Source organism: Corylus avellana, chromosome ca7, assembly GCF_901000735.1.
Source record: "Corylus avellana chromosome ca7, CavTom2PMs-1.0".
NCBI classification, from domain to species: Eukaryota; Viridiplantae; Streptophyta; class Magnoliopsida; order Fagales; family Betulaceae; genus Corylus; species Corylus avellana.
In genome coordinates, this window is record NC_081547.1 from 8,073,620 (window position 1) to 8,095,451 (window position 21,832).

At 33.8% G+C, this 21,832-nt stretch overlaps 1 protein-coding gene across 1 annotated transcript; it reads left to right on the forward strand.

Moving 5' to 3' along the window:
- Positions 1-17,586: 17,586 nt before the first annotated feature.
- On the forward strand, positions 17,587-21,239 carry LOC132187278 (auxin-responsive protein IAA26-like). The gene is made up of 6 exons (XM_059601542.1): positions 17,587-18,201; positions 18,363-18,913; positions 19,504-19,778; positions 20,317-20,467; positions 20,702-20,766; positions 20,864-21,239. Exons 2-6 carry the CDS (start codon positions 18,417-18,419, stop codon positions 20,908-20,910), a joined length of 1,035 nt encoding a protein of 344 aa, XP_059457525.1. The 5' UTR covers positions 17,587-18,201; positions 18,363-18,416; the 3' UTR covers positions 20,911-21,239.
- The last annotated feature ends 593 nt before the right edge of the window (positions 21,240-21,832 follow it).

The following is a 21,832-nucleotide window of genomic DNA, read 5'->3' on the forward strand; positions in this document are numbered from 1 at the left end:
ATGGCTCGTTCTGGTTGCCAAAAAGATCATTAAAATTTCTCTATGTCCTGTCATTTTAGTTTTTATGGGGGATCGATTTCCAGGAGACCTTGACTAGGTCTCAAGTCAACTTTCTCAACCGTCCAGATTAAATTACCCACGTTTCTTAGAGACACAATCATAACATCCATTATCTTTGAATTATTGGATTTACTAAAATGCTAAAAGAAACATTCAAAGGACACGAATTTTTTAGAAAAATCAATTACTAAATCATATTACTTTTTGTTATTGGCCCCATGATTTGAGATCCTGTAAACGTACAGTTTGCTATGTAAATAATAAATAGACCATGGAGAGATAATCAAGTCATTTTACTATAGTTTGTAACTTGTACACATACGTATATCGATATTACATCCAAATCTTCTACAGTTTTTTTTTTTTTTTCCCAATCAATAGAAATTCATGTTGAGGATGGCAGTTCAATGAAAAAAAATGTCTCGAATCACTCTAATACTAACTTTTTCTTTTTTATATTTTATTTTTATTTTTATTTTGAATGATCAAGAATTTCATTGATCAGCCAAACATAATACATATATATATTATATATATATATATATATATATATATATATGAATGAGGGTGGCAATTCGAGTCTTTGAATAAAAAATTAAACGAGTCAGACCCTTCAATCCTAATCTACTAATTGTGTGTTAGGTTTGTGTTGGGTTCGCGAGTCGTGTAAAAAAATTATTAGCCTTAAACGAGTTAGACCCCTCAACTTTAATCTACTAATTGTGTGTTGAGTTCTTGTTGGGTTCGCGAGTCGTGTAAAAAATTATTAGCCTTAAATGTCATGTGTCGGATTCGAGTCATGTTAAGACATGAATATAAGACTATATAGATCTACTCTAACTTGACCTATTTAATTAAATGATTCAAATTAATTCATTAACCCTAATATACTAATTTAGTATGAAATTAGTGTTAAATTTATGGTTGGTGTAAAAAATTAAGTGACCTATTAATATGAGCATTATTCTTGTCATGTGTGAGTCACCGAAAGGCAATAATTTGATGGCACATGGTGCGTTCCCACTTGTCGTTCCGAGCATAAAGGCTTTTTTCATAAAGGCAAAAAGATGTGTGCTTAATGATAAAGCAACATTAGATTGGAAAACGATGCCTATTAATTTCCTAATTCCTCCCATGTACCGATGTACAAGAGAGTAATCTAGGTGGAGGAAATAAATGGTCGTAAATATCCACATTATATTCGTGAGGAAAAACAAAAAAAATTACAAGTTGCTAATATGCCATACAAGATTAATTACAATAAGTTTTACACTTTCATGGCATTCCTAAATCCTAAATCTACATAAACTCGTCCCTAGTATGTCAACATTTCCCATAATTTTTACTTTTTAGTACTTAATTATTATTATTTTTTTTTTCTAAATAATTCACTTCATTCGAGAACAAAACAGATTACAGCAGAACAAAGAAAAAAGATATGGGCACCTCAACAACAAATTCATACGAAGAAGTTAGTGCTAAATATGGAACCGGAACAACCGAACAGGCAATGAACACATAAATGGTCCCAAGGAACCATTCCGGATATCTATACTTAATTAATTTAGACCCATCAAAAAGTTGTTTCTCAAGCCTTTAAATTATGCATATTGAAATCTCTTGATTGAGATTCATGATGTCATTCATGAATTAAAATAAAATTAAGGAGAGACGTTGATGTCGTTATTGCATGGTCAAATTTAGTTAATGAGCACTTGCTTGTTGGAACTTTCTAGTAAAAAACTCTCTGATGCTTAAATTAGTAATAAAAAAAAATTGTATAATACTCTAAAAGAAAATTAGGGCTTTCTAATATTGAATATATGGTATATATAGGTGTACTTGATTTTTTTTTAAAAAACAAGAAATCGAGCGAATGTATATATATATATATATATATAAACAACTCAAGTATGGTATGGCATCCCTTTATATAAAGCGTTCATCGATGAGTTTTGGACATAACTGGATTTTGAACTGTTTGAATTTTAGTAGGACTGAAATCACAACATAATTATTTTCAGTGTTACAATGCCGACATTCTTGTAGTGGGAGCTACTGTCTTTATTTAAGTAGCCTACTAACCTAACCGGTCGAACTATCTAAATATTTTTCTCTGGTTGAGTCTTATCATCTATTCTCTATTATGTTTCTTAGTGTTGGCCTTTGTAAACTGGTCAAGATTTGTGATTTGAACTTTATCATTCTTACCAGAATCCTAGCTTCTTAAGTCCGTTTTTCCAACCGAAGTCGGTCGCACATAAATCTTATTGACAAACCCTTAATCCTATCGGTTAATTAAAAATTCTTGCACCCATTTCTCTATTTGTTCCAATTATTCATTTGTGGTGCTATTTCTTATGATTATGGGGACGATTAGTCCAAGCACCACATCCAAATGTCTTACTTAAGCATGCTCATGAGATCTATTTAATATTGTGTTTCTACAATACATGGCCCACATTCTTCTTTTACTTGCACTTCAGTAACATCGATCCCTATCCCTATCTCTGCTCTCCTCTCATTTGCAACTTCTGTAGATAGTGGGAAGGATTACATTATATATATATATATATATATATATGAGAGAGAGAGAGAGATATATATATATTGTTTTGTAAATATAATCTTGACGTAATCGATCGAGGATCAAGATCATCATCATCAGATTCAAAGCAAAAAGATTTCCTAAACCTAATCATAGGGTATTTGTTAATTAAACGAATAAGCTTTAGATAAGGACTATTTTTTGGTCCCCTCTTGTGGAAACTCGACCTTTTTTATTTTTTATTTTTTTTCCTGGAAGAAGAACTCCCATCGGAGACGAGTGCAGTATAATATTTAGCCAAAGAGGCTTCGTGATAAACTTGATGCTTTTAATTATCACATTAACAACCAATAACACTTCCCCACTTTTTCATTCTCCATGATATAAGCCATGCTTTTTGCAGCGTGCGTCTATGCATCTCCTTTCATGATCTAGCCGGCCATACAAATTTAGAGCAGGCTCAGCATTTCCAATAAAAATATATATTAAATATATATGCCACCCTTATTGCTCCTTTTAACATTTAAGGTAGGCGGGGACAATTTTTTACATTACTTGCCAATTTAATACAAACCCAACACAAAATTAGTTGATTAATTAACGTTGATGCATGTGTCTTACACCCATGATTCGACATAATCCGAACGCAACACCCAGCATTTAGGGCTAGCAGATTTTGACATGACTCGCGAACTTGACACAATCCTAACACGAAATTAGTAGGTTAAGCTGAGAGTTCTAACCCGTTTAATTAAATGAGTCAAGTTAACCTCAACATAATCCAATACCCGTGTTAATTGACACCCCTATTCAAGACGGATATCTATATATGTATGACATATGTTGAAATATTAATTGAAGAGGTAACTTCATTATTTCTTTAAGAGTTTCTAAAATAATTGATGATTTAATTTAATTTTTTTTTTAACATGTTATGTATTTTCACCTATATATATATATATGCAGCTCCCTTTCCCTTCTTGTTCTTCCTATTCAAGAGAGCTGCAATTTAAGCGCAAATCCTACATTGAGTTGGCATATATGTATACATGTATCAGTAATCAGTACTCGATCGCACGGCAAGAAAAAGATTTTCAGCTTGTGTGATGATGAAGGCAGGTTTTTCAGCTGTGAAATCATTTGATGCAAAATAGATGAAAAAGAATCTGTTAAGAGGCAAGGAGTGGGATCGATAACGGCGCGTGGGGACAATCTATTTGTAAAGGACACCCAAAAAAAATATCAACAAAAAAAGACAGTGATGGAGGCAATGAATAGAGTGAAGAAAACAAAGAAAAAAGAAAAAGCCAAGAAAAGGGGATGTGGGAATGTATGTGAGTGAAGTAATCATATGTGGATTGGATCAAAGAGTAGAGTGGTGGGGTCTGCCACCAACAAAGTTGGCGATATGCATCAACGTTTTATGGTTCTGCTTCTCCTCCTCCTCTTCCTTCTTCTTCTTGTGCTCCATTGTGGTGTCGATGATTTGATGTTAAAACGTGGGAAAAAAAAAGCTTCTCACAAATGGAGCTAAGCATGCATAGTATAGCAGCCCCTCTCACAACCCAAGCACCTTTTGAAAGCGTCAAAGGCATCAAGGAGAGCTTAGAGGAAAAACCAAAAAAACATTGACGTGGAGAGCACAAGGCATAGAGACATCATAGGATATATAGATTACCATAGAGAGTGGTTGTTCAATGGCTCAAGGAAATTCCCAAGTAGTCAGGGGCATGTATTGTGGCGTGGGTTCGAATCTCCACAATGAAAAAGTCTCACATATGATTGATTGGTATTAGCCGTCTTGGATTCCTATTGATTTTCTGGTGGGGTTGGATCAAGCTATAGCTCAGTCGGACGCTTGCAGTTCCCATCGTCTAGGTTCTTCTTGTGTAGCTCCAAGGAGTACGTGCTACGATGGTCACTCCCAGATAGGATAGCCATAATTGGTCTCTTCGGCCTACATTTTTTAATATATATATATAAAGTTAATCAATATATTAAAAAACAAAAAACAAAAAGTTTAAAGAATAATGGAGACGAATTTGATTTTTGTTGATATCAGCCTCCTACACTACTTGTTGCACTACAAATGATATACACATGGAGAAACTATAATCTAAAATTATATGGCGGCTTGGATAGGCTTCAAGTGGAGGTGGAAGGGAGAATAGCCAATATATTACTATCCATAAGGAAGTTTATAGCGAGGTATGTAACACTCTAAGTTTGAGAGGCTTGATTTGTTAGAGGTGCAAAGATTATTTTTCGAGCTCGGCTCATGAATAAAATGAACATATCTTGAACATTTAGTACTTGACTCGTATATTACTACAGTTAGTCAACTTGGCACAATAGGCCCAAAATAGATTTAAGAGAGCTTGTTCTTAATGCAATTCATGAAAAATGAAAAATCATTTAATTTTTTTGGAATACTACTTGAAATAAGGCTATTGATTAAAAATGCTTTAACACCCAAAATGATTATTTTATATGAGGTTTTTGGCCATACAAGTTTCTTACCTAGTCCAAAAATTCATGCCCGGCCATGACCCATTTTAAATTCACTTTTCACATCATTTAACAACTATGGGGTTTATGAAAACCATCATTAGTTAAATTATTATGTAGTTCTTAAAATATTTTATATAAGAGCACATTCAAACTTAAATCTAAATGAAATCCAAGTTATGACTTTACCAGTTTTCATTAAATCATTGATATATAGGTACATTACACATGCTTTTCGCATACTGACTTGTAGATACATGTGTCACGTTTTCATTGTTCTTACATATGTTGACAATGTAAAAAGTTAAAAACACATCTTTAAACTTAAATCTGACGAGAACCTATTTATTACTAAAAAAAATTAAAAGCTTTAATTATCAAAATTAGAGAAGTTCAATCTCTAGACATCACATATAATGGTAAATTAACTCAAACACTGTTTAAGATAATTTCACAAAATAAGAGGCCCTAATGGGAAACACGTGGGTACTTAGCAAAGCCACCTTGCTTAAAGCTTGGGTGCGTTTGTTAAACGCTTTTGGTCCGATACTATTTATCTCACCTTTTCATTTTTGTACCATTCTTTTACTGTTTACATCACATCAATTACTTTTTATTACTTTTCAAATAAAAAAATTATTATAAAGCAATTTTTTTTTTTTTTTTTTCCATATCAAACATTCTTACTTTTTCACTTAAAAAAAAAAAGAAGAAAATTGTTACTTTTTTTTTTTTTTTTTGTATTAATCAATTTTTGCTATAGTATCGGACCAAAAGCCCTTAACAAACACACCCCTCATGGTCAACCCACTTTTAACATGACCCTGAGCCCCGATTACCCCTTAACAATTAATGTCTGACCCATTCCAACAATCTCGGATCCGGCAATTACTTCGGTCATCAAGCACCATGACCTTCTTTGCTCATTTGGAGGCGTCTCATGTGCCATCCTTTATGTCCGCCAGCCATCCACGTGTCACATTTCGGCTGTATGTGTATTTTATTTTTTGGGAAAAATATAAAAAAGTCCCACAAATTGACAGTCGTTTGCTATATGACCTCACAATGTTTAAAAGGTACTAAAGTAGCCCAATAAAGTTTCAACATGTGACAAAATGGCCACTCTGTTATCAGCCCCGTCAATTTGGATGAAAAATCAATCACGTGCCGTCCACGTGAGAAATTTTGAGATCTTCCTAAAATGCCCTTATGGGAAACTATAAAATATCTTGAACCCATCGTTGACACGTGTAAGACATTAAGAAAGATGATCAACTAATTACAAAAATGCCATGCGTTTGGGTTGAAGAGTCCCTATTTGTAGTCACTATCCTCAGTTGAGTGAAAAATATCCTTAACCCATTCCCTCGCCAAACTCTATCTCTCGAAACCATTCCATTCTCTACATCTGCTCATCCTTCTTAAAGATATCCTTTGAAGATCATTTTAATTCTTCACAACTCGTCAACGATGGAGAAGGTTTCAAGTGATGTCGTTGACGATGAAGTCAATGCCTGTGGATTGTCAGTAGAAAGTTCGTTGGCAATGTCAACCAGAAGCAGTCCCGCACGTACAAAATGCATATGCGGAATTGAATCATCAATGATGATTTCACGGACTAAGGAAAATCTTGGTAGAAGATTTATTAGATGTGGTAAATACAAGTTACAAAAAATATAAACAAATCATTTTACTTAATTCTGAAATTAGGGATTTCAAAATTAGGAGTTTTGCAAAATTAGGAATTTTGCAATTATGATTTCTGTGCAAATTAATTTTTAAGGTTGTTGTGAGATTGTGGGTTCCGTGTTGTGGATTTAGGGTACTGTCAATACAGTAAGGTTGTATGGACATCCTTAAACACATCAGGCACAACCTCATACCTATGCTACTGTGAGTACTTCAAACACTAAAATTTAAGTGTTTTTTTTTTCTTTTTAATTTACTATTTAATGTGAAAAAAAAAATGAAAAAAAAATTGCTTGCCCTGAACCACACTTATCTTCTTAGCCATATGGTTCTTCTTAACCAAATGGGTCATCTCAGTTAGAAGGGTCTTCTCAACCAGATGGGTCATCCTTTCAGCCTCCTGTTGTGTGTTCTCAGCCTCCTCCACCACGAATGGAGCAATTTCAAGGTGGAATAGAGGTTCATCCTCACCCCAAACTGTGAGAGGTGGGATTGCAACAAGGCTAAGGGCATCAGATTGGTTGAAGTCCCAATTTGGTAATGGGAATAAAGGCCCAACTTTTATTGATCTAGAGAATGGGGAGGTACTGCTGCATGTTCGTCAAAGCCTGCTACAAGAAGCAGAAATATTGTATCTTCAGTGGATAAGGCAATTGAAGCAATGGAGTCTAACAAGAAAAAGAGGAAGAAGCTATATTGGCAAGAATATTAGATCTTACATTTTGTGGTTTCAAAAGAAAGGGTCTGTGGAAGGCACAATTGATCATTTTAGATGTGTAAGATAATGGTTATGCCTATGCTTTTGGAACTTTTGTTCAAGTCTTAATGATTATGCCTATGCATTAGGAAAAAAAAAAAAAAAAAACAAGATTATGTGCATTGTATTCACATTTAGGGTGAAAACAATATTATGTGAATTGTTATGGAGAATAACTTATATAGGGAGGTTGCACAAAACCTCCATTTTGTGCCCACCAATGAGGAGTTGCCACTTCAGCATGAAGCATAATAATAAAATAACACCAAACTACCTGATCATATCAGGTTTAATCAATTTTTTAAAAAATAAAATTAAAAATGCAAGAGATAAGCCACTCAGTGGGCTGGAAGCCACCCTCAACCCATGGGGTGGCCGCCTAGCCATCCCTAGGCCAGCCACCTCAAGGCCTGGATGGGGTGGGCACACCGCCACCCAGCCATGGGGGTGGCCGCGCGGGCCACCCCATCCAGGCCACGTTGCCACTCCCATGGCCTTGGGGTGGCTCGCCGGCCACCCCATAGGCCACTGGGGTGGCCGTGCGACTACCCCTACCGAATCTGGGGTGGCTCGCCGACCACCCCCAGGCTTGGGGGTGGCCGGCCAGCCACCCCAAGTGGGGGAGGGGTGGCCAGCCAGCCACCCCTTCAATTCTTTTTTTTTTTTTAAATAATAATAATAATTTTATTATTTCATATAGATTGTAATTTGGTGTGTTTGTTTTAAGTATACGTTTAATGAAAATTGCTGATTGATCAGCTTTTGATTGGTGGCACAAAATGTAACTTTTGTGCAATAGGTGTATCTAAGTCCCTCTCATTGATATGAAATGAAAGAAGTTTCTACCAAAAAAGAAGTCCCTCTCATTGATATGACATTTTTGGTTATGAGTATTAATGGATTGTCTTTAAATTTAATGGCTTCTACCATACTCCCTTTTTTGAAAAGTTGTCAAATATAAAGGTGGGTATTGTTATGACATTTTTGGTTATGAGTATTAATGCATTGTCTTTAAATTTAATGGCTTCTATCGTACTCCAATTTTTGGAAAGTTGTAAGTATAAATGTATGGTTAGAAATGACCAAAGTTGTCAAATATAAAGATAGGTATTGTTATGCCATTTTTGGTTATGAGTATTAATGCATTGTACCATACTCCAATTTTTGGAAAGTTGTCAAGTATAAATGTATGGTTAGAAATGACCAAAGTTGTCAAATATAAAGATAGGTATTGTTATGACATTTTTGGTTATGAGTATTAATGCATTGTACCATACTCCAATTTTTGGAAAGTTGTCAAGTATAAATGTATGGTTAGAAATGACCGAAGTTGTCAAATATAAAGATATGTATTGTTATGACAGTTATTGTTATGAGTATTAATGCATTGTCTTTAAATTTAATGGCTTCTAGCATACTCTCATTTTTTGAAAAGTTGTCAAATATCAAGGTAGGTTGTCAAATATAAAGTTGTCAAATAAGTGACTTGGGGCATGATGAGTTTTGGTTAAATTGTTAAGCAGATGGATACAATCAAGGAGGAATTGGTTTAAGTTGTCAAATATCAAGGTCTTGGATACCATATTAACAAATTAAAATTTAAGACAAGCCACTAAATAAACAAGTCCATAAACTAATAGTTGCAAGAACAAGAGAAGTTCAAAACAAATTTACATTACAATATGTGCTTCACTAATAGCACAAAAGTAGTACATTAGATAAGAGACTTCACGGCAACATTGTTTTTGCACTTTAAGATAAGCCACTAAATAAACAGGTCCATAAACTAATAGTGAATTAGATAAGGGACTTCACGGCAACATTGCCCTACTAACAGTGTAATGATATTTCTCCTTCTCACTACCACAACAACACAACAACAAAATTGCTAAAATCAAACAAGTGGCCAATGACATCTTTAAGTTTTTTTTTTTTTTTTTTCATGCTATTGTTTTTGCACTTTTCAACATCAATTTGCAACGTTAATTTGACCAGTTCAATATCAAAAACTCTTCTTCTACTAAGTTATTTGGGCATTGAACTTTGATATAGGGAGCATAGCTTCTTTGTCAACCCAGATAAAATAATCACAACTACGATCACCTTCTTTTTGCATATTTCACAAAGGAGAATTAACTATCAATTATGTCAATATTAATATACTACAAATTTTGCAATAAAACACAAGTTCACTAAAACCTTAGCCCTAAATCTACAACACAAAATATATAATTTTGAAAAAAACTTGAAATCCACAATTTTGAAAAAAAAAAAAAAAAAAAAACCCCAAAATCCACAATTTCTCGGCAACCCTAAATCCACAACACCCACAATCTCACAACAACCTTAAAAATTAATCCGCATATAAATTATAACTACAAAATTCCTAATTTTGCAAAACTCTTAATTTTGAAATCCCTAATTTCATAATGAAGTAAAATGATTTGTTAATGCTTTTTTAACCTTGTATTTATTGTATCCAATAAATCTTCTACTAAGGATAACCACCACAGATAGGGACTCTTCAATCCAAACACATGACATTTTTGTGATTAGTTGTTCATCCTTCTTAATGTCTTACGCGTGTCAATGATGGGTTAAAGATATTTTACAGTTTCCCATAAGGGCATTTTAGGTAGATCAAGTCAAAAATACTCACCTGGATGGCACGTGATTGATTTTTCATCTAAATTGATAGGGCTGACTAATGGAGTGGTCATTTTGCCACATGTTTGAACTTTATTGGGCTACTTTAGTACATTTTGAACATTATAGAGTCATATCGCAAACGACTGATAGTTTGATAGGCTTTTTATATTTTTCTCTTATTTTTTAATCATACTTTATTTTTCAATCATAAAGCTATGCATACTTTATTTTTTAAAATCAAAATAGTAAAATTAAAATAGTGGACATGAGATTTTGTTAAGGAAAATACTATGTGTTTTCCTGATCTTGGGTGTATATTATTATTATTATTATTATTATAAAAAATCATTGTTTGTCTCACCTCTTTTTTAGAAAATAATATATATCTAAGACCAATACTTACCTGAAAGTACTAATAAAAAAACAAAATATTTATTTTAAATTAAAAAAATAAGCAGCTAAAAGTGATTTTTGCCTTATATTAATTAAATATACAAAGTTTTAGAGCATTGGCTAGAAATGCTCTTAATATCGAATCGGAAAAGTTTTTTTGGGTTGGAATAATTTCTTTCAATTAAGTCTATTAAGTTATACAAGAGGAATTTTAAAAGAAAACTTATCCAAAAGAATACACATCTTTTTCTTCAAAAAAAAAAAAAAAAAAAACACGTCTTCAACATATATATCTGTTTATTTCTTACACGAATTAGTTTCCATAAGAGATATGTATAATATTCTTTGTTTGGTTCCCGAGTCAAAGCCGTTGAGACTTGTACAAAGAAAAAGAGGTTTCACAAACCATCCAAACACCACCTTTCAGGTGCCACGTAAAACAGGGGTCCAGAGCTTGACCCGCACGCAACTCACAAAAAGCATTAAAAGAAAAACCGATGAATCAGAGGGTCCAGATTATCCCATCAAGCTGACCCCCACGATAGGACTCGCAGCCTGTAAGTGCGCCTTGTCTGACTTCCAATACATTTATCATGCTGCGGGACAAAGGCATCATTGCCAATACGACCTCCTTTCATAAAGTTTTTCTTTTGATATGACATTTACGGCACGGGTTGTTCATCACCGTCCACTCTCATATCTACGGCTCCTGATTCTTGATAATTGTCTGTCCTCTGCCCTCTCTCTCAGGTTACTGCACCGATCGCAAGATTACAACTTTTTTTTTTTTTTTAAAAGACCATTCAAGGCTCTATTAATCAATCAATCACATAGTTGCATATTGCTTTTCTCGGATGATCTCCGAAATATAATCAAGGATTTCTTCTAACCATCCTTTTTCTATATTCATGTTTGTCGCCATTTTTGCAATATGGTGAGCGGCACAATTGGCGTTACGAGTTACATATTTGATGTCCCAATTATTAAACCCATTGAGCAAATCCCAATTATCAAAACATTTTTTTATTATTACTACGTATTTATGATGTTGTAACATTAAATACTGTGGAACGCGAAGTATTTGATCCAATGGACTAAAGAGCAATTAATACTTCGTTTTTTTCTAATTTGGTTTTGGTATGGACTAAAGAGCAATTAATACTTAGATTCATATTGTTACAAAAAAAAAAAAAAAACTTAGATCCATATTATTATGGAGAAATTGTCCTCAAGAGATAGCTCAATTGGCGAAGACCACGCCTAATAAGTGTAGGTACTAGTTTGAATCTCTCTCTCCCCTATTGTGCGGACATGTCAAAAAAAAAGTAAAGACAAAATTTTTTTCTAAATTGGTTTTAATTTAATAAGTGTCAAGTGTTATATCTCACATTTTTTTAAAAAAATATTTTAACACGAATTTTTTAAAAATTTAAAAATGTTAAATAATACTTATCACTTATCAAAATAGGTCGAAAATTAGTTTTAAGAAAATTAGTCCGATTGTATTCCACCCACACGGATCGAAGGGCAATTAATCCGGTCAGAGGGCAAAAATAATTATAGTTAGATTTTTATATGGTTAAAAAGTACAAAAGCCCAACTAATTTGGACAAATGATATTTATAGATCAATGAATTATATGTCGCACATGACTTCAAATAAGTATTTAGTACGAATGGTAATTTAAATATTTATTTATATTTCGATATTTTTTATTTATTTTAGACAAAGTATAATAACATAATTTGCACCAAGTTTTGTGGTCAAAATATCGTGCTTATTGATTAACAAGCCACATTAAAAATCGATAACATATTTTATTTAGCGATTTATTAACAACATACTCATATAAAGAGTGTGATTAAATCAATCTCACATAAATGGTGTGATTAAAACACTCAAAGAGAGTGTTAGGAACAACATTTTTTTCTTCGAAATTCATCCAAAAAAAGTGCTGCTCCGTGACATCTTTGTAATGGAAAATGATAAAGGCACAACTTAAACCCAATTTTGGCCCAACTTTTCTCTTAAGTTTTTTTTTTAAAAAAAAAAATTGCATCTGGAGGAGAGAGAGAGAGAGAGAGAGAAATTTAGTTTAGAAGTTGGGTCAAAGTTGAGTTTAAGTTGTGACTGTATCACATCTTGTAATAAATTATAAGATGAGACTGCAATTAATAAGACACCTAACTTTGGTTATGATTTTCGATAAAGGGCGTTGGGTAATTTAGTATTGATGGCATTATGTGCTGGCCAAGCGTTCCAAATTAGGATGTCATTCCTGTATGCAGTATAGCATAGATGGTTGGTAATAGTGTGGTCCTCTTGGTACAAAAGCAGGTAAAATCCTCATAAATATTATGTAATTAATTGACGAACCAATTATATTGATTGGCCTATAAAAATCATGCACAATGCATTTTGAATTCCTGTGTAAAATGTCTAATCAAATAATCATATATACCAAAACGCTCCATCGAGTAGAAATATTGGTATGATATTGATTTCTATGTAACAAACAAAAAAAAAAAAATTAAAGATGAACAAAATAGAAAATTGTTACTTTAATTGTTTTCTCATTTGAGAAAAAATCTCTTTTGAACGATAATGAGAATTGAGTGTTCTAAAGATGAAGATGTCGTTTGTCTCAACAAAAAAGAAAATTGTCACTTTGTTTTCTCATTTGAGAAAAAAAAAAATCTCTTTTGAACAATAGTGAGATTTGAGTGTTATGAATAATTTTTTCTTCAATATTTTGTATTACATTTTTCATAATGAATTTTTCCGTGATCACTTATGCATGTGCAAGTACTTTGCATTGAAAAAAGTTATGTAAATTTTAGTGTTTTTGCGTGTGATTATTTAGTATTATTTTACCAAAATTATGGTTTTTATTTTTTTATTTTTATCACGGCAACTTTTGATTATGATTTTAGATGTAGGATCGATGCTCAATAACTTACTATTGATCGGGCAAAAAAAAAAAACAAAAAAAAAAAAACTTACTATTGATGCCATTATGTGCTGATATTACCAAATTCTATGATCACTCATGTATGTAGCAAGTATAGATAATTAGTCTTTTCAACAAATAAAAAAAAAAAAAGTATAGATAGTTGGTAAAAGTGTGGCTCACCAAGGACATAAAAGCGTATTATTATTATTTTTTTGGGTAAGTTTGTACGAACTATTTGAATTCTCATAAAAATGATTTGACAAACCAACTACATTGCCAATAAGGGTTGGTTTCTTCTTCTTCTTATTATTATTTAACAAATGGGTTATTTTCATTGATATAAAATTAATTGGGAGTAAATTTTTTTTTTTTTGGTAAGTTTGTACGAACTATTTGAATTCTCATAAAAATGATTTGACAAACCAACTACATTGCCAATAAGGGTTGGTTTCTTCTTATTATTATTATTATTTAACAAATGAGTTATTTTCGTCGATATAAAATTAATTTAAAGTAAAATGCGATACAAGTTGAAAACTCTACGCCCCTAACAATATTTATGATATACTTAATAGCTACTAAGACTATTACAAAACAACACCTTAAAAATGTCATTATCACAATCAGTATATAGATATGCAGCATAAATCGACGAATCATGTCTCTAATCGTTGCCTCTTTCAACAATGATAATTTTTTCATAAACTTGACAACTCTTTCGTTATTAGTCAATAGTTTGCTCCAAAAAAAAACTAGAATAAACAAAAGACCTACCAAAAACAATTTTGTTATTCTTAAGCGAAACCTAAGAAAACAACAAATTCAAGACCTATTGTAATCGGAGCAACAGTAGACTTGTCTTATTCAAAAGCAAAAACGAAAATATACAATCAAAATAACAGTAAAAAACACGCCTTTTCCAGTGACGACGTCGCTCCCACCGGGAGCATTTTCTGTTCTTGCTATATATCATTGTCAAGAATTTCTTTATTAGTATGTGAGGGAAAAAATAGACAAACATGAAGTAAAAAAAAATTATATCGCTTTATCCAAAAAAAATAAAAATAAAAATAAAAAAATCATTTTTGTTGAAGATGTTAGCCGAGCAATTTTTTTTTTTTTAGTCCACGGCGACCATCTTCGCATTGTTCAGGTCTTCCTCGTCGGCTCCTGAACTTTCAATTGCTTTCAATTTGGACCCATCCGTCAGATTTTAAACGTCACATGACGTTTATACCCCTGACTTTTGTATAAAATTTTAACTTCTAAAACGTTTTTTTATTTTAAAAAAAAACAAAAATCAGAGATATTTTGGTCTTTTTTTTAAATTTTAACGGCTAAAATTAACGAAAGGGTTCAAATTGAGAGCAATTGAAAGTTCAGGGGGACTAAATTGAGAGATTTTGAAGTTCAAGGGGTATTTCAAAACAGGTGAAAGTTTTGGTGTCCTTAGTAAAATTTCTCCATTTTTTTTTTTAAAAAAAAAAAAAAAACCATTTGCCCACGATTATTGCTAAGAAAATTTTTAATAGTCATAACAAAAATAAATAGTTATATAATAATAATATTATTGGATCAAATCTATTAGAAGCTTTTAAATTAAGCTTATATTTTAATATGTGTAATATTCTCCTATGAGAACTTTAAAATCCAACGTTTGAATTTGAGTCATAGCGGCATTTTCTTATGTTTTTGTTGGGATATAAAAATGGAGCAGGACAAGCGGCTCAGATATTCATACTGTCACTCGCTCAACGCGCTCCAAGTGAAAGTGCGGGTGGTTGAGTCCAATTAATTTGAGAACAGAACGTAAAAGCACTATCATACGACCTACCGTACGTAATAATTTCCGCCGACTCGCAAAAGAGGGCGTTAAAGGTCGAGCATGTTGGGTGGTCGGAGGCCAAAGGTATCACGCGAGGGAGAGAGACGACAGTGACCCCCTCTTGAGGGGGCCCACGTAAAGTAAAGAGTTTTCTCTACACCGACACGTGTCCCGCAGTCCTATATTAGACATGCCCAGGCTAGTATGATGCGTTTCCCAGTATCCAACCAGACCAGCCGACCGGGGCTCACCCCTGGTCACCTGTTCGAGGTTAACCTTCCTGGTCCGGTTACTTGACACTCTGGTTAAGACATGTATACTATAATGTAATTGTCAAATCGCCGAGTTTTATGCTTCTTTTGACACGACAAGGGAAATCGGCAAATTGAAATTTATTCTAAAAAAAACTTGAAAAAAGAAAAAAAAAAATTATCCTCGTTTTATGATTTATCTTTGATCCTATTTTTACGTCATAAACATTAAATAATAAATAAACATAATAAATTGGGTCTTTAGAAAGTGGTATTTGGCATTTGCTAAAACATGCCTATTTTTTTTTTTTTTTACACATGTCTGTACACAAGAGGAAGGAAAATTTAAACTAGTGACTTCTGTTTTATTAAACGTGATTTTAGCCAATTGAGTTGTTTCTTAAAGACAAATCAGGCCTATTAAAACCAAATAAAAACCATTTTCCTATAACACCACACAAAAAACTTATTATAAAAGAAAATAAGAGATATAATATTGTAACCTGTGGAAATGGAAATGAAAATTTCAGTGGATTTTCTTCGTAACCATGAACATTGAATACCAAACCCACCCATGTATGATGGCATTTTCAATCATGCATGTTGCATAGTTTGACATGATTTCTACATAAAGAGAATGCAACTGTCGTTCATAGAGATATATTGAGAAAATCAATAAACTTTTTAATGTATTTATATATTTGTTGTTGAATGCCTGAATAATCAGTGTCACCCTTATGAAAATAACACATTCCAAACTTATTTATTCATTTGTTCACACGTGGGGAGGTGGGGTTTGTCTATTTGACAATTCAAAATTAACAAGATATATATGTGATAAAAAAACAAGAGACCATGCCCGATTGAGTTGACTAGAAACAGTCTATTTATGAATGCCACACGCCCACACCACATGTTAGGTTCAGTCACCTCTAAATTTCGACAACTATATATATATATATATATATATATACCATAAATTGATTTTCCTGTCTCTGTCTGTCTCTGAAAATATTTATTTATTTATTGTTGGGTAAATTTTGTTGAAAGAAGCCGAAATTTGAAGTACGAGGGCAACCGTGTGGTCGCATTGTTCAATGTTTGGTGAGCCACCTGAAAGCTGGATTGTTCATGTAAAAAAAAGGGCGAGACGAGTTTTTCCCGAGTAATACAAAACGGTAACTAAGCGTACGGGCGGAGTTATGATTCCATACAAAAGCAACAAAGAAGGTCCCCTTTAAGCTGTTGGGGTCAGAGTTCTCTTGAGCTTTGTGTCATATTAGGCCTATTCAGCTCAAATCTAGAGGAAAATCTAATGATCCAACGGCTGTAATCCTGTAAATCTTGAGATTTTACACCCCATGTTAATGTGGGAGACCTCTTTGAATCCTAACTCTTACACATATTGGAATAATTGGACGGAGATAGAGGGCAGACAAGATCATGGGATCTGCATGTTTTTATTGCACAAGCCCTGCCAAAATGGATCATGCAAATCCTCTCTCTATCCACTTTTCAGTTTTCTCTCTCTCCCCAATAAAATAAAAATAATTATCAAACCATCCCATCGATCCTTTCTCGACTCCTGAAAAGCAACCCGAGTTGAATTAAGCCTTAAATGTCTCAATCTTAATCTAAGTGACTTTATTTATCTTCTACTTAACCACACTGACTTTGACACTAATAACTATAAAGTTTTTGAATTTTGTGTGAAGAACAACCATATTATTAAATTGCTATATGATTTTAATAGAATTTGATCAAATAATGTAACTAAAAGTTAGCATTTAGAGTATAAAAATATTAATTTTTACTGTAACCCTATTTTAATTGTGATATTAAGGGCTTAATTAGGATGGACTTAACAAGTGGGGAGTGACTTTTGAGCAAGAAAATGTGTTTACTTTGTCTCTCTCATAGACAGGAGCAGGACTCCAATAAAGGGAGATGTTTGGGATATTGTAGCTAGCACAGCACGCTTTGTTGCTTCCTGAGCTGAACGACCTAACGTTTTATAGGGGCTCTGGTTGCGTGCGTGATGGTCTAATTCCGTTTCCTGTTTTGTGCTCAAGAGTGAAGGGAATCTCTCTGGTTCTTTCATCCCGTGTCTCTTTTTTCGCCTCTTCCAAATCACCGTCTGTAAACCTCTATATATCAAGTCCGTAGAAAGAAAAAGAGAGAGAGAGAGAGAGAGAGAGAACCCACTAAGCGTGCCAAAAAAAAAAAAAAAGCTTTTAAAGAGAAAAGCCAGATATCAATCCCATGCTATTATAGCTCCCTCAAGTCTCCATCTTTGCTTTCGGGTTGTTATTCTTATTGGGTTTTCTTTCCCTTTGGTGGGGTTTCTGTTGAGCTCTTAAAATATTGTGCTTTACGTTTAAGTCTCGGGGTGTTGGTCTCAAACTTTCAAGGATTTTCATGGGTGTTTCTTAGTTTCCCTTTGTTTTCTTGCTTGGAACATTTTCTCTCCGGATTTTCGATTCAGAGGCCAAAAGAACTGTTTTTTTTTTTTTCGAAGATTCTAGGATGTGGGTCTTCTTGGTTTTGAGTTCTGGTTAACCTCTTAGGGTATGTAAACAAACTTCCCTCTCTTTTGGTTTTTCCATTTGTTCCCTTTGTTCAAAACTGTTGCTTCAAGTCAAGTAACTTTTTTTTTTTTTCTTTTCTATGTTGAATACTCTTTATGTAGTTTGCTTCTGTTAACTTTTTGCATATTTTTCATTTCCCAGTTGAAATCTTCTTGCTTCTGATTGACTAAGTAGTTGAGAAAAGGTGATTTAGCGATGGAGGGATCTTCAAGAAATGAGGTATGTCCTCAGCTGTTGGATTTGATTCCCAAACAGGGAGAGTGGCTTAGGAACAGAGACGGAGAAAGAAGGCATGGCCTTTCAGAGGAGAAAAAGTTGGAGCTTAGGCTTGCTCCACCTGGCGAGGACTGGTCTATGAAAGATAACACAAAGACAAACCATAGAGACAGAGATGAGTCTCTGCTCTCTCTTGCCTACTTCTCTCCCATGGCTTCCATGAACCATAACACAAGCATCAACAATAACAGCAATGGAAGCACTGTTTTCTCATCTCCATGGTCTTCTTCAGCTTATCAGGGGAAGACCCAGCACAGTCAGCAGCAGACAAAAGCTCCATTTCTTCAGTTCCCTTCAACCCCTCAGGAAGCATCACAGCCTTGTTGCACTAAAGTGGTCGACTTGCAGAGTGCAGAGAAGAAAACATTTTCACCATCTTCTGCGAAGACAGCTGTTCCCAACAGTTCTCAGAAAAGGTTCTCCAGCTTTTCCTCTCTTATTTTCATTTATTTTAATCTTTTTGACAGAGGATATTCACTCACTGGTCACGTTGTTAGATTTGGGTGGTCCATGCATAATTGCTCCAATTCTTTGTTTTCTAATGTATAATGGATCTATTGCCTCGAACTATATTTATATTTTACCCATATATAATTCATTTGAAATGCAACAGTTAAATTGTTCCCATTTTTCCTCTCTCTCTGTTACTTTTTTTTTAAAAAAAATTATAATTTTTAAGTCTCGGCCTTTTTTTCTTTCCTCTTGCTATTTTGGCTATATTTTCTTGAATTTTGTATACCCCTTATAGAAGGAAAAAAAAAAAAAATACAGTACACCATATATTATGAACGTGACTTGTTCAGGGGTTGTGGATTATATATGCTTATGAGAATTTTTACAGTACTTGTTGTAGGCTTGGAGCTACTTGAGTGAAAAAACTTCAAAGTAGTTGAATTTTGGTACCTCCTTTTGAAAAATGATTAAGCTCTATATTCTTAGCGTGTATTAGCTTTACTGTGTGTCCCTCCTCTGTCTTATTTTAACTTAAATGTCTCCCCAAAAACAGGACTGCTCCAGCTCCAGTGGTGGGGTGGCCTCCAATTCGTTCATTCAGGAAGAATCTTGCGAGCAGCAGCTCTTCAAAACCAGCTCCAGAGTCGCAAAATGCGGCCCCAGACGAGACTGCTGCTATAAAACCGGTTGAAATTTGCGGCAAAGGCCTGTTCGTGAAGATCAACATGGATGGAGTACCTATTGGGAGAAAAGTGGATCTCAAGGCATATGACACCTATGAGAAACTCTCCTCTGCTGTTGATGAACTCTTCAGGGGCCTGCTTGCAGGTTCTCTACATAATTTTTTTTCTGGCTTTCATGTAATTAATATTCCAATCGAGTGAATTCGTTTGTGGGTGGGGTGGGTTGGTGGGTGGGTCAGATACTATTAGTGAATCGTTTTACATGTATTTATTTTTGTTTCATATGATTGAGAGAGATAGGGGGTAGTGGGGGAATTAAATTAATTTTCATTATCTCCACTTTTTCAACATAATTTCGGTATGATAGCTACTGTTGTCGATAAACATATGGTATTCATAGTCTTTATGTCACCATAAATTCTACTAGGTAGCTAACCCATATGGTCAAAATTCTCATTTCAAACAATTTTTTTAATGCATGCATATGGAACAGAGAGAGAAGGAAGAGAAAGAGTGGGGGGTTGGGGGGCAAGTGAGGGAGTGAACATTAAAGGGTTCTCCTCTAATAATTATTATCATTATTAATTAGTTTCTGGGTTTAATTTTTCTAAATTATTTGTCCTATGTATATTCACAAATAAATGTTTCTCATTTTGTTTGTCGTTTGCTTACTACATGTTTAGCTCAAAGAGATGCCTGTGCTGGTGGAGTCCACCAGAAGAAGCAAGAGGAAGAGAAAGCGATTACAGGTTTATTGGATGGAAGTGGCGAGTATACTCTCGTTTATGAGGATAATGAAGGAGACAGGATGCTGGTTGGGGATGTCCCATGGCAGTAAGCATCTTATCACTGTGGATCTGATGCAATTCTGATCATTTATTATACATTATTCTGTCCTGTGTTATATTCCAAGCCTTTTAGTAATTGAGCCTACAGCACACAAACACCCATTTTTTTTATAGGACTTTATTTTGTTTAATATGCCCTGTAAAACTGTACATTGGATTCCTTGTCTCACACCTATGATGATAGCCTGTCTTTGTTTATTAATATATGTTTAATTTACAGCATGTTTGTGTCTACTGTGAAGAGGCTGCGTGTGTTGAAGAGCTCTGAACTTTCTGCACTCAGCAGTAAGTTTTCATTTCCTGACTTTACATTTATGGGCCTTATGGCTGCTTTGATTGATTGAGGAATGAAGATTTGATGGAGTTGGGTGTTGTTGTTCAGTTTGCAGCAAGCAAGAGAAGGTGCAATTTGACTCTGCAATGAAGTGAGATGTTTCTCCTGATTTCTGTTTCCATTTGACATTTTGGTGCATATTTTTCTCGTTGGTGATCAAGAAAAGAAAGAACCAAGTTTCAGCTCACAAGTCCCCAAGTGCCTGATGTTTCATGGATGGTTTTTGTTTCTGTTGAGAGACTTCTTCCTCCTTTTGTTCGTCTTTTATATCCCTCTTTGGCTTTTGTAGAAAGTTAAAAACAGCCAGACAAATGTTGTTCTGATGATATGATATGCAGTGTTGAGTAACAATTAAACTTGTGATATTTTTGGTTTGTATTTACTTCTCTGGTTTATACAAAAGTGGGACAAACGTCTTAAATCATGAGTATTTGTTACTTCTTTTCCTTGCCTAAATGGGCCCTTTTTAATCTTGTTTTTAGAAGCATTTTAACAAGATCTCTCACTCTTTCTTTCTTCTATTCGGATTAAGAGTAATAAAGATTTCCCATTCTTATCTTCTATTCATTCTCTCCTCTTGACTTTTTAATGGAGAGAAGAAAAAAAAGAAAAGGGCCATTGAAAATCATAAAAGCATATATGACCTAAAAGCAGCGTTTTTTCTAAATCATTTTGAAGGACCACAAAAAGGGGTGTACTTGGTGTTTGAGCTGGCAATGGTCGTGGGTAGTGATTTTGACTGTTGATGAAGGGAATTGTACATGAACATTGAACAACAACTGACTTTGACAGTTTGACTCATTAATTCGGTTCAACTTCTATAATTCAGAGAGTAAAACTTGAATACTGTTAAGTTTATTTTTATTATTGTTTTTAATTTTGAAGTGAAGATATAGTTTGAAATTTTGTGATTAAGTCTTGATATAAATGTGTTTAAATAGACTTGAAATTGTATCTTTTAAGATTTTAGATAAGGTTATTTAGATATGATATAAATAGATATATAATTTATTACAA